General features: G+C 51.5%; 1 protein-coding gene across 1 annotated transcript in view; it reads left to right on the forward strand.

The window, feature by feature from the left end:
• LOC132567472 (phospholipid-transporting ATPase ABCA1-like) overlaps positions 1-16,192 on the forward strand; it is a 146,893-nt gene that overhangs the window by 12,388 nt on the left and 118,313 nt on the right. Inside the window, exons 7-8 of the mRNA XM_060233147.1 lie at positions 2,054-2,143; positions 2,805-3,042. Coding sequence (XP_060089130.1) covers positions 2,054-2,143; positions 2,805-3,042 — 328 coding nt within the window. The remainder of the gene's footprint in view (positions 1-2,053; positions 2,144-2,804; positions 3,043-16,192) is intronic.

Consider the following 16,192-nt stretch of genomic DNA (forward strand, 5'->3'; position numbering starts at 1 on the left):
GTGCAGGGATTTGTGCCATCGACCTAACTTTCCATGATCTGCCGCTCTTTAGGTGTTTCAGTTCTGGGTTCTGTCTGCAAAAGCTGGTCTCCTATTTTAAGGAGGTAGAAATCTGAAAATTTGCTTTACGTTTTTGGATGGAGTGTATAATATAGTGGGTTCAGTGCATGGAGGAGACGCTATTGCAGGGATCATAGCTCTTTATTGGGATTACAGCATGGCAACCAGTAGCTAAAGGAGACTGCCTAACTGGACCAATGGGGCCAACTATATGTAGTCCTGGTTCCCGCGCTAGAACACCATTGGATCGTTTGAACCATCAGGGGGCTTTTAATTGGCCAGGGCATCAGGGATTTGGATTCTACTGCCCATTGTTCTAGATTCCCCAAGCTCAGTCCTCAAGGCTTCAATGAGCCAGGCAGGAACACTGCTAAAGAACGTAAGCATGAGTCCCTGTACACAACAGAGCGTATCGGCTAAGCCTCCAGTCTACAACAGGCAGCCTTAGGAGAGCTTCTATCTTTCCCCCATTCCTCATTATGGAGATAACGAGACTAGAACAGCTCACAGGGTCCTTGGGAAGAGTCATAGAATCATAGAGTTGGAAGGGACCTCCAGGGTCATCTAGTCCAGCCCCCTGCACAATGCAGGAAACTCACAAACCTCCCCCTAAATTCACAGGATCTTCATTGCTGTCAGGTGGCCATCTAGCCTTTGTTGAAAAACCTCCAAGGAAGGAGAGCCCACCACCTCCCGAGGAAGCCTGTTCCACTGAGGAACCGCTCTAACAGGCAGGAAGTTCTTCCTAATGTTGAACTGGAAACTCTTTTGATTCAATTTCAACCCCTTGGTTCTGGTCCTACCTTCCATGGCCATAGAAAACAATTCCACAAAATCCTCTCTAGGACAGCCCTTCAAGTACTTGAAGATGGTGATCCTACCACCTCTCAGCCGCCTCCTCTCCAGGCTAAACATCCCCAGCTCCTTCAGCCTTTCCTCACAGGACTTGGTCTCCAGACCCCTCACCATTATGAGACTCTCATTTGTACAAAGCACTGTGAATATGTAGGGCTGCTGTTGAAAGAGAAGCTGCTATTTTAAAAAGCCGATAAACTGGGGGGTGGGAGTGGGTGGGAATCGTTTTGTTTCTGCACCAGTCCTGTGCCACTTTATAGGACATAGAAGCAAAAATCAGAATCTGCGTCAATTAAGACCGATTCCCCACTAGCCTTACGCCGCTCTCACTCTCCTCTTCTCCGCGGGGCTCCGTCAGATTCCACACTATCTGCCCCAGGGGTGCCACTCACTCTGCTTTTTTCAAGCAGCAAACAAGATCCTCTGAAAACTGGTTTCTGTTTGCCGCACGAAAAAGGCGAAGCGAGTTGCAGCCCCGCGGAGAAGAGGAGAGTGAGAGCGGCATAAGGCTAATTGGGAATCGGTCTAAATGGGCACAGTTTGGCTCCGAAATAATGCCTTGCTGTTTTGTGCGAGGGAGAAACAAGCACAAGCTCCTCATGAGTAAGGAGGGGCACTGACATGAAATTCAGTAGCATCCCTAGTGAGACCTCCTTTCCTTCCAAGAGCAATGTTAGTTTGCTTATCTCTGATTCCAGTTTGGTGAGAGCCAGTTTGGTGTAGTGGTTAAGTGTGCGGACTCTTCTCTGGGAGAACGGGGTTTGATTCCCCACTCCTCCACTTGCACCTGCTAGCATGGCCTTGGGTCAGCCATAGCTCTGGCAGAGGTTGTCCTTGAAAGGGCAGCTGCTGTGAGAGCCCTCTCCAGCCCCACCCACCTCACAGGGTGTCTGTTGTGGGGGAGATTGTGAGCCGCTCTGAGACTCTTCGGAGTGGAGGGCGGGATATAAATCCAATATCTTCTACTTCATCTTCTTCTTCCTTCAATGTCTCAAAATCTTCCCTGAAGAGCCCTATGAAGCTGCTTTATAGATGGAACAGACCCCTGACTCTTCTAGCTTGGGGAGAGGTCTCTTCCGACCTGCAGGGCTTCTCCGAGTTCTCAGGCTGGGTCTGTCCTCCTCTTCCCTCTGACCAGGAGCGTTTGAAGTCTGGATCAGCTGACACAACAGACGGTGCAGAGTTGCTGTACATTGTTCTTCGAGACACCTCATTGTTAGCAAAGGAGGTAATGTGTGTGTGTGTGTGTGTGTGCTCCAGGGAAGAGGCAGTGTGGTGTAGAAGTTAGAGACCCAAGGTGAATTCAGTCCTTCAGATCAATGTCCCCTCTAAACTGTGGAGTCTTGTGAGGAAAAAATATACTTTGTGAGCTACTGGCATTCAAGCTGTGAGCGACTGGGGCCATTTTTCCTGAGGCCATTTTTCCTGGGACCATTTTTCCTGAGCTGAGACAAAAATGTGTGAGCTGGAGGCTAAAAAATTGTGAGCTAGCTCACGCTAACTCAGCTTAAAGGGAACACTGCTTCAGATCCCAGTAGGGGTCAGTCAACAGAGGCTAAAATGACTTCTAGGTACATTCACAAACGAAAAATGCAAAAGAGTAGTAGTAGTAGTACATTCACACACAAAACCTGCAAAATAATAGTAGTAGTAGTACATTCACACATGAAAAATGCAGAATAATAGTAGTAATAGCAATAAATAATAATAAAGGAGGTTGGGAAGGGAAGCATTTTGCACGTGCTCAGAAGCATACACTGACCGTTCTGGGGTGGCCCAGAAAACAGCCCCCACCTGTAGGTAACTTATGGATGCCTCTTTGTGCTGGGGTGGGGTGGGGCAAACACAGCTGTTTCTAGAAGCTTCCAGTGTGTTCTCCTGTGTCCCAGGTCTCCAACATGACCAGCTTTGGGGAATTCCGTGAGGCCATGCGGAATCTGTCCGAGGGTGCCATTGCCTCTTCTCCTCAAGGAGCATTTGAGACGGTGTCCCAGGTTGTGTGCGGTCACCCGGAAGGGGGTGACATGAAGATCCCCTCCCTCAACTGGTACGAAGACCACGACATCAAGAGCTTTCTCAGCCGCAACGGATCTGAGCAGAAGTCGGTCTCCTTGGACAACGCCACGAGTGAGTGAGAGCAAACGACTCATCCCAGAGGATTGTTGGACAGGCAAGACCTGTTGAAGCTTCTGTGGACTCTGGGTGTTGAACCCAAGGAAGCACTGGGAGGTGGTGAAAAGGGGGGTTGCTTTCATATGTGGCGGACATGTCCACTGATTTCTTCATTTTGGTCACCAGTCATTATGGAAGTTTTTTATATTACGGGAGTAAGGATTCCATTATCCCCTAAAATTGGTCTCCTAAACATTTGGGATGATTTTAGACTTCCTGAATTAAAGAAGGAGTTGATTTCTTTGTTGCTCAATGCAGCTAAGTGTGCTATTGCATTACTCTGGAGACAGAATTCAATTCCTTTATTGGTGGTCTGGTTAAGCAAATGCTGGGAGTATTTTATTTTGGACAGAATTGCATATAATCTAGAAGGCAGGCATCCTGTTCACATAGAAGGTCAGCTCTTTTAGCTAAGTGATCCCCTTTTCTGGATTATTTTTCTTGTGGGAATTTTGGTTCAATTGCAAATAATATACTGGTCTGGGATTCATTTGTTTTTAACTTGGTTATGCACTGTTTATACTTGTGGTTCATTTGGATGTTTATTGGTGACTTTGCTGGATCATAAGTTTGATTATTATTTTGACTATGATCCTGAATGTTAATCTGTTTATTGAAATAAACTTGTTTTTATTTTTTTAAAAAAAAGTAGCGGAGCCCAATCCCACAGGGGTTGCCACCACCACCTTTCCTGCAATCAGACAGAATACCACTGGAAAACAATAAGTGCGCTTTATTCCTTATGTATGATTTTTGCACATATACGATTTTAAACCAGTGTACACAAAAACAACATCAATTTATAATTTCTTCCCTCCAGAAAAATTACAAATCCTTACAAACAACAGTTTGGTTTCAAAATTTCCAGTAGAGGGATTAATAGTCTTCAGGAATCCTTCCTCCAATAAACAAAGTTCATAACGCTGTCCAAAACGTGTTGTGAAATCCTTTCCAAAGGAGGGACCAGGAAATCCTTGCAGCCTTCATAAGACATCCCCTCTAGATTTCAATACTGGTCTTCTTCAGTTAACCAGGCTGTTAAAATAGGACCCGATTTCTTATAACTTCTTTCACAGACCCAAGGTTCACAGTTTACAGCGGAATCAATAAGTTTTTCAGTGGCATTCTATTTGCTTGCCTTCACTCTGAAACCCCTTCTTCTGTTGCATAACCACCTCCTTTCCTGGCACCCACCAAGAGTTTTTAGAAAGTAGGTGGGGCCAGATGGCGCTTTTATCCAGCAAGGCTTCTGATTGGTCGCTGGTGATTTTACGGGTTCTGTAGATTTTTAAAATGTAGTTTTGGCAGCAGCTGCCACCACAGCACAAAGGTCTTCGCTGTAAAATGGAAGGTAAGCTGCAATAGCCATTTTGTGGTTGGCTCTTTCTCCTGTAAATTCCACAGAAGAAGGGGTTTCAGTGTAAAGTCAAAGCAGATAGGATACCACTGAAAAACAATGAGTAAACTTCAATCCTTATATATGACTTATCCCATATACAACTTTAAACCAGTGTATACAAATATCAACATCAATTTCCAATTTCTTCCCTCCAGAAAAATTTACAAATTATTAACAAACAACAATTAGTTCCAGTACTTTCCAATAGAGGGATTTTCAGAAATCCTTCCTCCAATATAAAAAGTTCATAATGCAGCCCATAACTTTTTGTGAAATTCTTTCCAATGGAGGGGCCAGGAAATCCTTGCAGCTTTCATAAGACGTCCCCTCTAGATTTCAAGACGTTTCAATGCTGGTCTTCTTCAGTTAATCAGACAGTTAAAATGAAGCCCAATTTCAATAATTTCTTACACAGACTCAGAGTTCAAAGCTAAAACAGAATCAAGAAGTCAACTCCCTATTGAGTCGCCAACTCCTGGAGGGAGCTATTTCTCCTCCGGCCACTTGGGCTCGCTGCCACCACCTGCTCAGTCTAGGGGTTCAGATTGAGAGGAACAGGACTCCCAATCCCCCTCTCCAGCTCTGTGGCCAGGCCTCAAGGCCCTCTGCCACCCAGTACTTGGGTGTCACAGAGACCACAGCACTTCTTCGGGGAACCACTGGAGGATTGGCACCTTATCCAACTGCATGCCTTCCCCGGGGCCCCCTTCTTAAAGCAGCGTGGTCTAAAGCAGTTGGGGATCTATGTGGTACAGAGTTTGACTGCCAGCATTCAAAACAGCAAAAATATTTAATTAAAAGAGAAAAAGAAAAGAACAGAAGAACAAAACAAAAACAGTTGCATGTAAACGGTTAGCACAGCACAGCACCCGCACAGCAAACAGCATGACAAAGAAAAGGTGGTTATAAACGCATCCTACTGTCCCTGGTCTAAACTTGCCCTGGTTTGTGGATGACTTACTTGGTCTGACTGCCTGGGGGCCTCCTTTTCCTGAGTAGGCCTATCCCACAGTCAGGAGCCCCCATGCTCACAACCTCCTCCTTTGAGCGCCCACTGAGGACTGCCCCTCTTCCTGCCTAACTCACATACCAAGAACAAAAGAACTTCCTGCCGCTCTAGGAGGCTTTCCCCCTAGAGTTGTTGGTTTGGCTCTGGAAGGGAGGGGGGAATGAAAGGAGGGCTAGGCCCCAAAGCCTGCTTAGCAGTTTCATGTTCCCTCCCAACTAAGATGGCGTTTCTCCACAGATTGCATTACGAACTTTGTTCATTGGAGGGAGGACTGTTAATAATGTGTTAATAATTTGGAAATCGATGTTGATGTTTGTATTTGGTTTAAAGATGTACATAGGATAAATCATATATAAGAATTCAAGTATATTCATTGTTTTTCAGCCGCTCCTTCTCCTGTGGCAGCTGGTTTGTGACAGCAGCCTCCATATTGCATCCGAATTGCAAAAGTGCCCGCGGTCTCCAAAAGTTTGGGAATTCCCTCTAAAGCTTCAGAGTCTTGCGAGTAAAAGTTCTACTTCGTGAGCTGCTGGTATTAAAGTTATGAGCTACTGGCATTAAAGCTGTGAGCGACTGCATCAGTTATTGTGCTCTGGGGGTCATCCTTCCTGAGCTAAGACAAAAATGTGTGAGCTGGAGGCTAAAATCTGTGAGCTAGCTCCCGCTAACTCGGCTCAGAGGGAACTCTGCTCTTGGGATGCAGTGCCTGAACATAAGAACATAAGAGAAGCCATGTTGGATCAGGCCAACGGCCCATCAAGTCCAACACTCTGTGTCACACAGTGGCAAAAAATGTTATATACAAACATACACTGTGGCTAATAGCCACTGATGGACCTGTGCTCCATATTTTTATCTAAACCCCTCTTGAAGGTGGCTATACTTGTGGCCGCCACCACCTCCTGTGGCAGTGAATTCCACATGTTAATCACCCTTTGGGTGAAGAAGTACTTCCTTTTATCCGTTTTAACCTGTCTGCTCAGCAATTTCATCGAATGCCCACGAGTTCTTGTATTGTGAGAAAGGGAGAAAAGTACTTCTTTCTCTACTTTCTCCATTCCATGCATTATCTTGTAAACCTCTATCATGTCACCCCGCCTCTAAGGCTTTGCAAGGAGATTTGGCGGCCACTCCCTCTGCATTTCTATTCAGAGATTTCATGCACCTAAGCTCTGCCTTTTGCATTTCCAGGTCAAAAATTTTGAAATTCTCCCTCACAACCATTACTTACAAGCTCATGGACAGGCCCAGGGGTAGGGGTCCCTATGCCCCTAAGCCGAAGGCCTATCCTCCGCCCCCGAGTCAATTTTGCGCACACTTTGTGCGTGCGTGCACCTGATGATGTCATAATGGCATCACTGCCACACTCCCCCGGACTTAGCCGAGCTGGCGCGGGGGAGGGGCGGGGACAGCAGCGGGTGCAGGGGGGGCGCTGGGAGGCGAAAAGCAGCAGTGGCAGGCGCTGGGAGGCGAACGGGGGCGGGGCAGGCTCTGGGAGGCGAGCGGGGGTGGGGAGCGGGCACTGTGAGGCGAACGGGGGCGGGCCCTGGGAGATGAACGGCGGCAGGCGTTGGGCGGGGACAGATACTGTGAGGCGAACGGCAATGGGGGGGGCGGCCATTTTTGAGTCACACAGTGAAGATCCTTGTGCTGCTGCCAAAACAACATTTTTGTATATCTGCACAGGCTATCAAATCTCCTTTGGCCAATCTGAATCCCTGCTGGGCAAAAGCCCCACTTGGCCCTGCCCACTTTTTAAATACGCTTAGTGGGCACCAGGAAGAGTATTAGAGGGCACCCATGGGCACCGTGTTGCGGACCCAAGGTTAGATCTAGGGCTGCCAAGTTCTCGGGCCAGGCAGGGGTTCCCCCGCTCCCGGAGGTTCCCAACCCGCATTGGGTCACTGGGGGGGGGGGGGGGGGCTCTGACGTCGCTGGCGCAGTGATGTCATCGCACCAGCAATGTTGCATGCCGGCCTCTCTAGGAACTTCCAGGAAAGCTCTAGCAATTTGGGAGGGAAAATATGGTACTTATTGTACCATAGAGTTTTCCCTCCCAAATTGCTGAAGTGTCTGGAAAAACCATACCGTTTCCCCGGAAGCTCCTAGAGTGGCCAGTGTGCGCTGCCACTGTGACGACATCATTTGCGAGTGATGTCATTGCGCCCTGCGCACGAACAGTCCCCTGCCGTGTTGGGGACCGTGTTGGGAACTGAAGGGTAGATCCAGGGCTGCCAAGTTCCCAGACCGGGCAGGGGTTCCCCCACCCCCAGAGGTTCCCAACCCGCATTGGGCTGGTGGGGGGGATCCGATGACGCCGGCACAGTGATGTCATCGTGCTGGCTGTTCTAGGACCTTCTGGGAAAACTAGCAATTTGGAAGGGAAAATATGGTACCTATTGTACCATAGAATTTTCCCTCCCAAATTGCTGGAGCATCCAGGAAAACCATAGAGTTTTCCTGGAAGCTCCTAGAGTGACCGGCGTGCTCTGCCGCCGTGATGACGTCATTTGCAAGTGATGTCATTGTGCTGCGTGCACGAACAGTCCCCTGCCGGAGGCTGCTGGCGGACTTGGCAACCCTAGGTTGATCCTCGAAGCTTAGAACTCATCATACAGTTAAAATCAGAGTGTTGGGATCAAGGCAGGAGTATCAATTTAGCCGGATGTGTGTGGAAAACATCCAAATCCGGTATGTGTACTGGAGGATCCTCAAGTAAAAACAAAAGATGTACACATTGATACCCCAGAAAAAAGGCAGAATTCAGCATCCAGAACATGTTTAATTCCTTCCCTCCCAAAAAAGGCAGTTTGTAATCCATGTGTTTGATCAAAACCTGAGGACCCAACTAGACATTGCCTGTGGCTGCTGATGCCGCGGCGGTTGGCTCTTTCACCGTTTGAAAAGACATGATGGGAGAAACAAGATTGCCTGACCAGTGTTCTCTGAATTAGCATGAACTAGTTGGCCGTTTTTTAGTCCATACATTTTTGCCTTAGCTCACTAAAAATGGCCCCAGAGCAAACTAACTGTCAGAACTTAAGAACTTCAAACGGATCCCATACTTGGTTACAAAGTTAGGATTTTATTGAAGAGAACTAAGCACTGGAAAAGGCAAGATAACAGTGATGGCGAGAGCCAGCACCAACTCAATTTTATACACGTAAAGCAAACATCTCACAAAGCCACAATTCACATTGTATAGGCACATCTGTCTTCTCACCATCACTATCAGTAGAGAGGATGCCTCCCTACTCTGAAGGCCATGCTATTCGGCTTCAAAGGGTCCCAGTGTGAGAATGTGCAGAGACATAACATAACTCACTCTACAGCCCCAAATATTTTGGATACCAGTGGGGCAAGGTTAATTACTATTCAGGCACTCTGGGTTAAGCAAAGGTTACAACATGGAGTCAGTTTGGTTCAGTAACAATACAGCTCTAAGCCACAGTAAAACTACCATACAGCATTGGTCACATTATAGGGGACCAGCATCAAAGATACAAGTTCTGACATATTGCCCCCCCTAAGCGCCCCCTCCCGCGGGGCCAGCTTTGGGCTTGTGCGGGTACAGTAGGTGAAACTTTTTCAGCAGTTGCGGAGCCGCTACGTTCTGAGACTCGACCCACTCGTCACAGCTCGGGGGGAAGTGTTTCCACCTGATCAAATAATACAGTTTCCCCCGTTTGACTTTGGAGTCCAGGATCTCCTGGACTTCATGGTGACTCTGACCCCTCACTGTCGTCGGAGGGGGCGGTGGGGCCCTGGGATGGAAGGACGTAGCACCAGGGTCTTTCCGAAGCAAGCTGCAATGAAAAACAGGATGGATCTTACTTAGAGATTTGGGTAGTTCGAGTTCCACCGTTACTTTATTTATCACCCTCTTGATTTTAAAAGGTCCAAGGAACTTCAGTGCGAGTTTGCGGCAGGACTGGGGAAGGGGGAGGTTTTTTGTCGACAGGAAAACTGTATCCCCCACCTTTAGATCCCACTCTGGGGAGTGTTTTTTGTCGAACTGCTTTTTGTAGGCTTTTTTCGCTTCCTCCAGGTTTTCCTGAATTCCCTTCCAGCCTTCACGAAGTCCCTCCCACCACTGTTGGCATGAAGTCGGTTGGGATGGGCTGGCCGGGAGGGTGAGTGTGGGGAACGGCTTGCCCTCGTAGCCATTGATGATTTGAAAAGGGGAGGTCTTTGTTGAGCTATGGAGGCTATTGTTGTAGCCGTACTCTGCAAAAGGGAGGAGATCCACCCAGTTGGTCTGTTGGAAATTAATGAAACAGCGGAGGTATTGTTCTAGAAGGCCATTAACCCTCTCCGTCTGTCCGTCCGACTGGGGGTGGTAGGCAGAGCTCAGTCCTTGCTCAATGCCAGCCAGTTTGCAGAACTCCCGCCAGAAGTTGGCAACGAACTGTGTTCCGCGGTCACTAATGACCTTGTCTGGGAATGAGTGTAGGCGTACAATGTGAGTGAAAAAGAGCTGGGCGAGTTTTTTGGCCGTAGGTAATTGTTTGCAAGGGATGAAGTGAGCCTGCTTTGAAAAGGTGTCGACTACGACCAGAATGACTGTTTTGCCCTGTGAAGGTGGGAGTTCGACAATGAAATCCATGGAGACTACCGACCAAGGTCGGGTGGCTGTAGGCAGGGGAACCAGGTGGCCCGGAGGTTTGCCCCCCCTTCGTTTAGCCATGAGGCAGGTGGGACATGAAAGCACAAATTCCGATACATCTTTTTTAATTTTCGGCCACCAGAACTGGCGGGTGAGTAAGTTGAGTGTTTTGACATAGCCAAAGTGGCCGGCCAAGCGACTAGAGTGGCAGCGGTCCAAAACCTCCTTCCTGAGGGGATCGGGCACATAGATTTTTTCATTGTGCAACCAGAGCCCGTTCTCGGCTTTAACCAAGTTGGGGGGGCGGTCAGTTTCTTGGATCTTCTTCGTGGTCTCTGTGCATCACACTGATGGGAGTAAGGCGCCTGCGCCGATCTCGATCGGTAAACTAAAAAGCTGCGGATTTCCGCGCCAACGTCCCAGTGCGCATGCCCAGGAGCCCCCACCACGCATGCTCACTGAGACGGGCACGGACATCCCGCCAGTTCTCTTCTGACCGCCGCGCTGATCAGTCGATCTACTTGCTTCGGTCGGTGAACTTTTTTTCCCTTTCTTTGGATTTAGTATAGCTAGCTGTAGCTTAGTTTTATAGTGTTAGTTTTAGGTTTTAGTTAGTGTTAGTGTTTTTTTCGGGGGCGTTCGGGCGGAGCGCGTTAATTTTGCTCCTTTCCCCCCCCCCTCTTCCCCGTCTTCCCGCCTTCTGGCGCATGGAAAGGCGGTGGGGATTTTTTCGGCGGTGCTCCAAGTGCGGGAGCAAGATAGCTCCACCTGACGGGCACTCACTCTGCCTCCTGTGCTTGGGAGAACGGCATCGCCCAGACTCTTGCACACACTGTGCAAAATTCTCGAGACAAACCCGGAAGAACCGAGCAGCGAGACTTGCGGCGGCCCTCATGGAACAAACTCTGTCTCCGGTTTGTTCATCGGCGGAGAGGGCAGACCAGCCCGTCGTTACCGACCCACCATCGACGTCGACATCGTCGGTGGTCGATGTCGAACGCCCGCTTTCCGACGCCGAACGGCACGCCAAACGCGGTGCCTCGGCCCCTCTGTCGGACTCCTCTATGCCAGCTAAGCGGCCTAAAGAGGATATGGGCGTAGCGAGCGAGAAGAAGAAGAAGAAGGCAAAAAGGCTGGATAAGCCAAAGCCTAAATCCTCGTCCTTCATCGCTCCCACCTCTCCGCAGGACCCGACGGCTCCGATCATACCGCCGCTTAAGCTGCTTGCCTCGCCGATTCGACCACTCACCTCGATGTCGACGGAGCTCGTCATCTCCTCCGACTCCGACCAGGAGATCGAGCCCGGCCAGCGTCCCGACATCGAACCACCGTTTCGGCCTCGCCCTCGAGCCCCCCGCAGTCCACCCCCTCGGGACCGAGAGGAGAACATTAAGGACCGTTCGCCTAGGAGCCGATCCCCTCGACGCCGAGACCCTGCCCAGGTCCCATGGGACCAGAGACAGTGGCAATATTTATATGGGGCCTACCCCATGCAGCCTTCCTTCCCGTGGCTCCTTCCTCGTCAACCGGATTGGGACCAATCTTCCGAGGCTTCCTACCGGTCTCGGACGTCGTACCGTCCCCCGCGTCGCACAGCCTCCGCGTCGGTGTCGAAGGCTCCCGACGTCGAGGACACCTCATCACCAGTTCGGCACCGAGCCCCAACAGAGAAGCCAAAACCAAAGACCCCGGTGTCTCCACCCGACCCGCATCTCTCGGATCGTTCGGAGTCACCTGCGCGATCACCTAGGTCGCATGATTCATCGGCTGATGAACAGGATACCTCTTCGCCGAGACAACCCTCCCCTTCACCGAAGACCTTCGAGGAGCAGCCCATCTCCCCCTCGGAGGACTTAAAATCATACGGGGACTTGGTAAAGCGCATGGCGCAGTCACTGTCGCTCACCACTGTGCAACCCGAACCGATCGTTACCGACACGGTCTTCGATATCGTTCAGAGGGATACTTCCACCGCAGTGGCGCTACCTTTGACTAACGTCATGATGCACACTGCCAAAGCCTCATGGGACAAACCCATTTCGACACCTGTGTCGTCTAGACGCCTGGATCATATGTACCGGATCCAGGAAGCTGGTGCAGAGTTCTTGCACAACCACCCTCGTCCTAACTCCATTGTCGTTTCTTCATCTTCACGCGCCAAGAAGACGCATTCCACTCCTCCCGATAAGGAGGGGAAGAAATTAGACTCCATAGGCAGAAGGCTGTATTCTACAGGTTCGCTGGGCTTCAAAATCGCCAACTACGCGGCCTGTATGAGCCGTTACCAGTATGGTCTCTGGGACCAGGTGTCCACACTTCTTCCTAGCCTCCCGGAACAGACTAAAACTGCCCTCCGGAGACTGCAGAAAGAGGGTATGTTGCTAGCAAAGCAACAACTGAACTCTTCCAAACACTCGGGCGACACTTGCGCGAAAACACTTACAACTGCTATTGCCCTTCGTCGCCACTCCTGGCTTAGGTCCACGGCCCTCCAACATGATACCCAGGCCTATATAGAGGACTTACCATTCGACGGCTCTGGCTTGTTTAGTGCAACCACCGACTCGGTGTTGCAGGAAATAGATAAGAGTATCAAAACATCGAGGAACCTGGGAGTCTCTGCGGCACGACCTCAGTCCAAACGACAGACACCGAAACCTTGGAACCGGAAACCATTTCCCAAGTCGCCGGACCAATCATGGCGCCCCAAGTCTGCCTCCCCGTACTCTAAACAGCAATATACGCCCAAGCCAAAGTATTCTCCTCCGGCTGGACAGTCTTCTAGGCAGAAGGGTTCCAAGCAACCCAAGCAGGGCCTTTGACTGCTTCCCGGCCCTCCTCCCTTCCCCCTCCTTGTACCGTACCCGCCTCTTCCCATATCTGGAAGCTTGGGAGACTATTACGACGGACAAATGGGTCCTCGGCATCGTTCGAAGAGGCTATATCATCGAGTTTTGTCAACGCCCGGTCACACCGACGTTCGTTTCCACCACCCCTACGGACGTGTTGAAAGAAGAGGTCGTATCCCTCCTTCAGAAGGATGCGATCGAGCGCGTACCTTCAGACCAGCACCGCCTAGGCTTTTATTCCCGATACTTTATAGTGCCCAAGCGGGATGGTGGCCTGCGGCCCATTATGGACCTCCGGGCCCTAAATTTGTTCATAAGCTACCTCAAGTTTCGGATGACATCTTTGCCGAACATCCTTCCCCTCCTGAACCAAGGGGATTGGATGGCCACACTGGATCTGAAGGACGCCTACTTTCATGTGTCTATTCATCCCTTCCACCGAAAATTCCTTCGTTTTTCTGTCGGCTCAGATCACTTCCAGTATCGGGCCCTCCCGTTTGGCCTTTCTACGGCCCCCAGGGTCTTTACAAAGACTATGGTCGTGATTGCAGCGTTTCTACGGCTTCAGGGCATCACCCTGTTTCCGTATATCGACGACTGGCTGCTAGTCGCTCCGTCTCGAGAGACTCTGCTGTGTCACATCACCACTACCCTCACGCTGCTGCAGAACCTGGGCCTGCAGGTGAACCACAAAAAATCCCGTCTCCAACCCTCACAGAGGGTCCAGTTTATCGGTGCCATTCTGGACTCCAGGGTTTGCAGGGCTTTCCTCCCACCGGACCGGGCGGAAGACATCATTCGGGCGGTGAGGGCTCTCCAGGAGTGCCCTGTGGCCACCGCTCGCCAGCTTCAGCGCCTACTAGGCCTCATGGCCGCCACCACAGCGGTGTTGGTCTTCGCGAGGCTTCGCATGAGGCCTCTTCAACTATGGTTTCTGGCTCATTTCAAGACCGGGAGGGATTCGCCAGAACGCCGCCTGTCGCTTCCCCCAGAGATCTTGCATTCCCTCGACTGGTGGACGCGGAAGGCCCATCTATTAGAAGGGGCTCCTTTTCACAAGGAACCTCCGACCCTCACCATCACCACGGACGCCTCCCTGTGGGGCTGGGGGGCGCATATGAACGGACTCTGTGTGGGGGACCGATGGGCTTTATCCCAGGCAGGCAATCACATCAACTTCCTGGAGCTTTTGGCGATCTTTCACGCAGTGAGATCCTTTCACAAGTTCCTGCGGAACAGAACGGTGGCAGTTCTTACGGACAATACTACAGCTATGGCGTACGTCAACCGACAGGGCGGCACGGTCTCCCGCCGACTCTGTGGCCTAGCCGTAGCTCTGTGGGACTTGTGCATCGCCCTAGGGGCTTCGCTGGTCGCCACCCACCTTCCTGGGAACCTGAACACCCAGGCGGACTTCCTCAGTCGGGGGGGCGCCGCCGGGCACGAATGGGAGCTCAATTGGACTTTTCTGCGTCCGGTCTTCCTGACGTGGGGATTCCCGGAGCTCGACGTGTTTGCCACGAGGGCGAACAGGAGGTGCCCTCTCTTCTGTTGCAGGGGCGGAGTGGATCCGCTGTCCCTCGGGGACGGCCTCCTTGTGCCCTGGACGAGGCACAAGGTTTATCTCTTTCCCCCGCTGCCCCTGATCACCAGGGTGATCCAGAAAGTCATCCGGGAACGGCCGAAGGGCATCCTTGTAACTCCCTGGTGGCCCAGACAGCACTGGTTCCCCCTGCTCCTTCGCCTGACCGGCGGGGTGTACCACCACTTCCCGCAGGCCCCGGACTTGCTGCTACTGCACGGAGGGCAGGTGGTACACCACGACATACCGCAACTGAAGTTGACGGCTTGGCGGCTCCAGTAAGGTCATGGTCGGAAAGGGCCCAGTTTGTGATGCTGAATAGCAGGAAACCCTCCACTCGTAGAGCGTACTCCTATAAATGGGGAGTGTTCGTCCGCTTCTCTTCCTCCCGTACGGGTGACCCTATGACGGCGGGCCTGCCGATCGTCTTCGACTTCCTACTCTCCTTACTGGACAAGGGGCTCTCGGTATCCTCTGTTCGCGTGTACCTTGCGGCCATTTCTGCTCACCACTCGCAAGTGGATGGGCGTACTGTGTTTGCCCATCCGGACACTAAACGTTTCCTCAGAGGGGCTATCAGACTGTATCCAGCTGTTAAACATCTGGCGCCCGCCTGGGAACTGTCTCTGGTTCTGCAAGCCCTCTCGGGGAGACCCTTCGAGCCCATGGCTACGTGTCCTCTTCAACTGCTAGCCTGGAAAACGGCGTTCCTGGTGGCCATAACCTCGGCTCGACGAGTGGGGGAGCTGGCAGCTTTGCGCTGCGATCCCCCCTACTTATGTTTTTCTGAGGAGGGAGTTCGTCTGCGACCCGATATCACCTTCCTCCCGAAGGTAGTGTCGGCTTTTCACCTGGACCTGGAGACGTGCCTTCCAGTCTTTTTTCCCAACCCGTCTAATGAGGACGAGCGTAGGCTGCACGCCCTGGACGTAAAGAGGGCGCTAGCCTTCTACCTGCACCGCGTCAGGCCTTTCCGGAAAGACCCTAGGCTCTTCGTATCCTACGCCCAGCCTTCCCTGGGGCATAAAATATCGGCCCAGAGGCTGTCCAAATGGATAACGGAGACTATTAAGCTCTGTTATCTGCTGCGCAAGAGGCCCTTACCTGGGCCCATCAAGGCCCATTCTACCCGAGCGATGGCGACTTCAGCGGCCTTCATGCGAGGCGTCCCACTGCAGGACATTTGCAGGGCTGCAACCTGGTCCTCTGGACATACCTTCGTACGCCACTACGCGTTGGACCTACGAAGCCGTCGCGAATCGGCGCTGGGCCGAGCGGTGTTAGAGTCTGCTTCCTGCTGATGGACCGTGGCACCCGCCTCCAGGTATGGTCTTGGCTTGCTAGTCTCCCATCAGTGTGATGCACAGAGACCACGAAGAAGATAAACAGGTTTCCTACCTGTAACTGATGATCTTCGAGTGGTCATCTGTGCAGTCACACTCCCCGCCCTCCTTCCCCGCTGCGACCGGTCCATCACTGGGCTGACGTGGCGGTCAGAAGGAACTGGCGGGATGTCCGTGCCCGTCTCAGTGAGCATGCGTGGTGGGGGCTCCTGGGCATGCGCACTGGGACGTCGGCGCGGAAATCCGCAGCTTTTTAGTTTACCGATCGAGATCGGCGCAGGCGCCTTACTCCCATCAGTGTGACTGCACAGATGACC

Source organism: Heteronotia binoei, chromosome 2 (assembly GCF_032191835.1).
Source record: "Heteronotia binoei isolate CCM8104 ecotype False Entrance Well chromosome 2, APGP_CSIRO_Hbin_v1, whole genome shotgun sequence".
Lineage (NCBI taxonomy): Eukaryota > Metazoa > Chordata > Lepidosauria > Squamata > Gekkonidae > Heteronotia > Heteronotia binoei.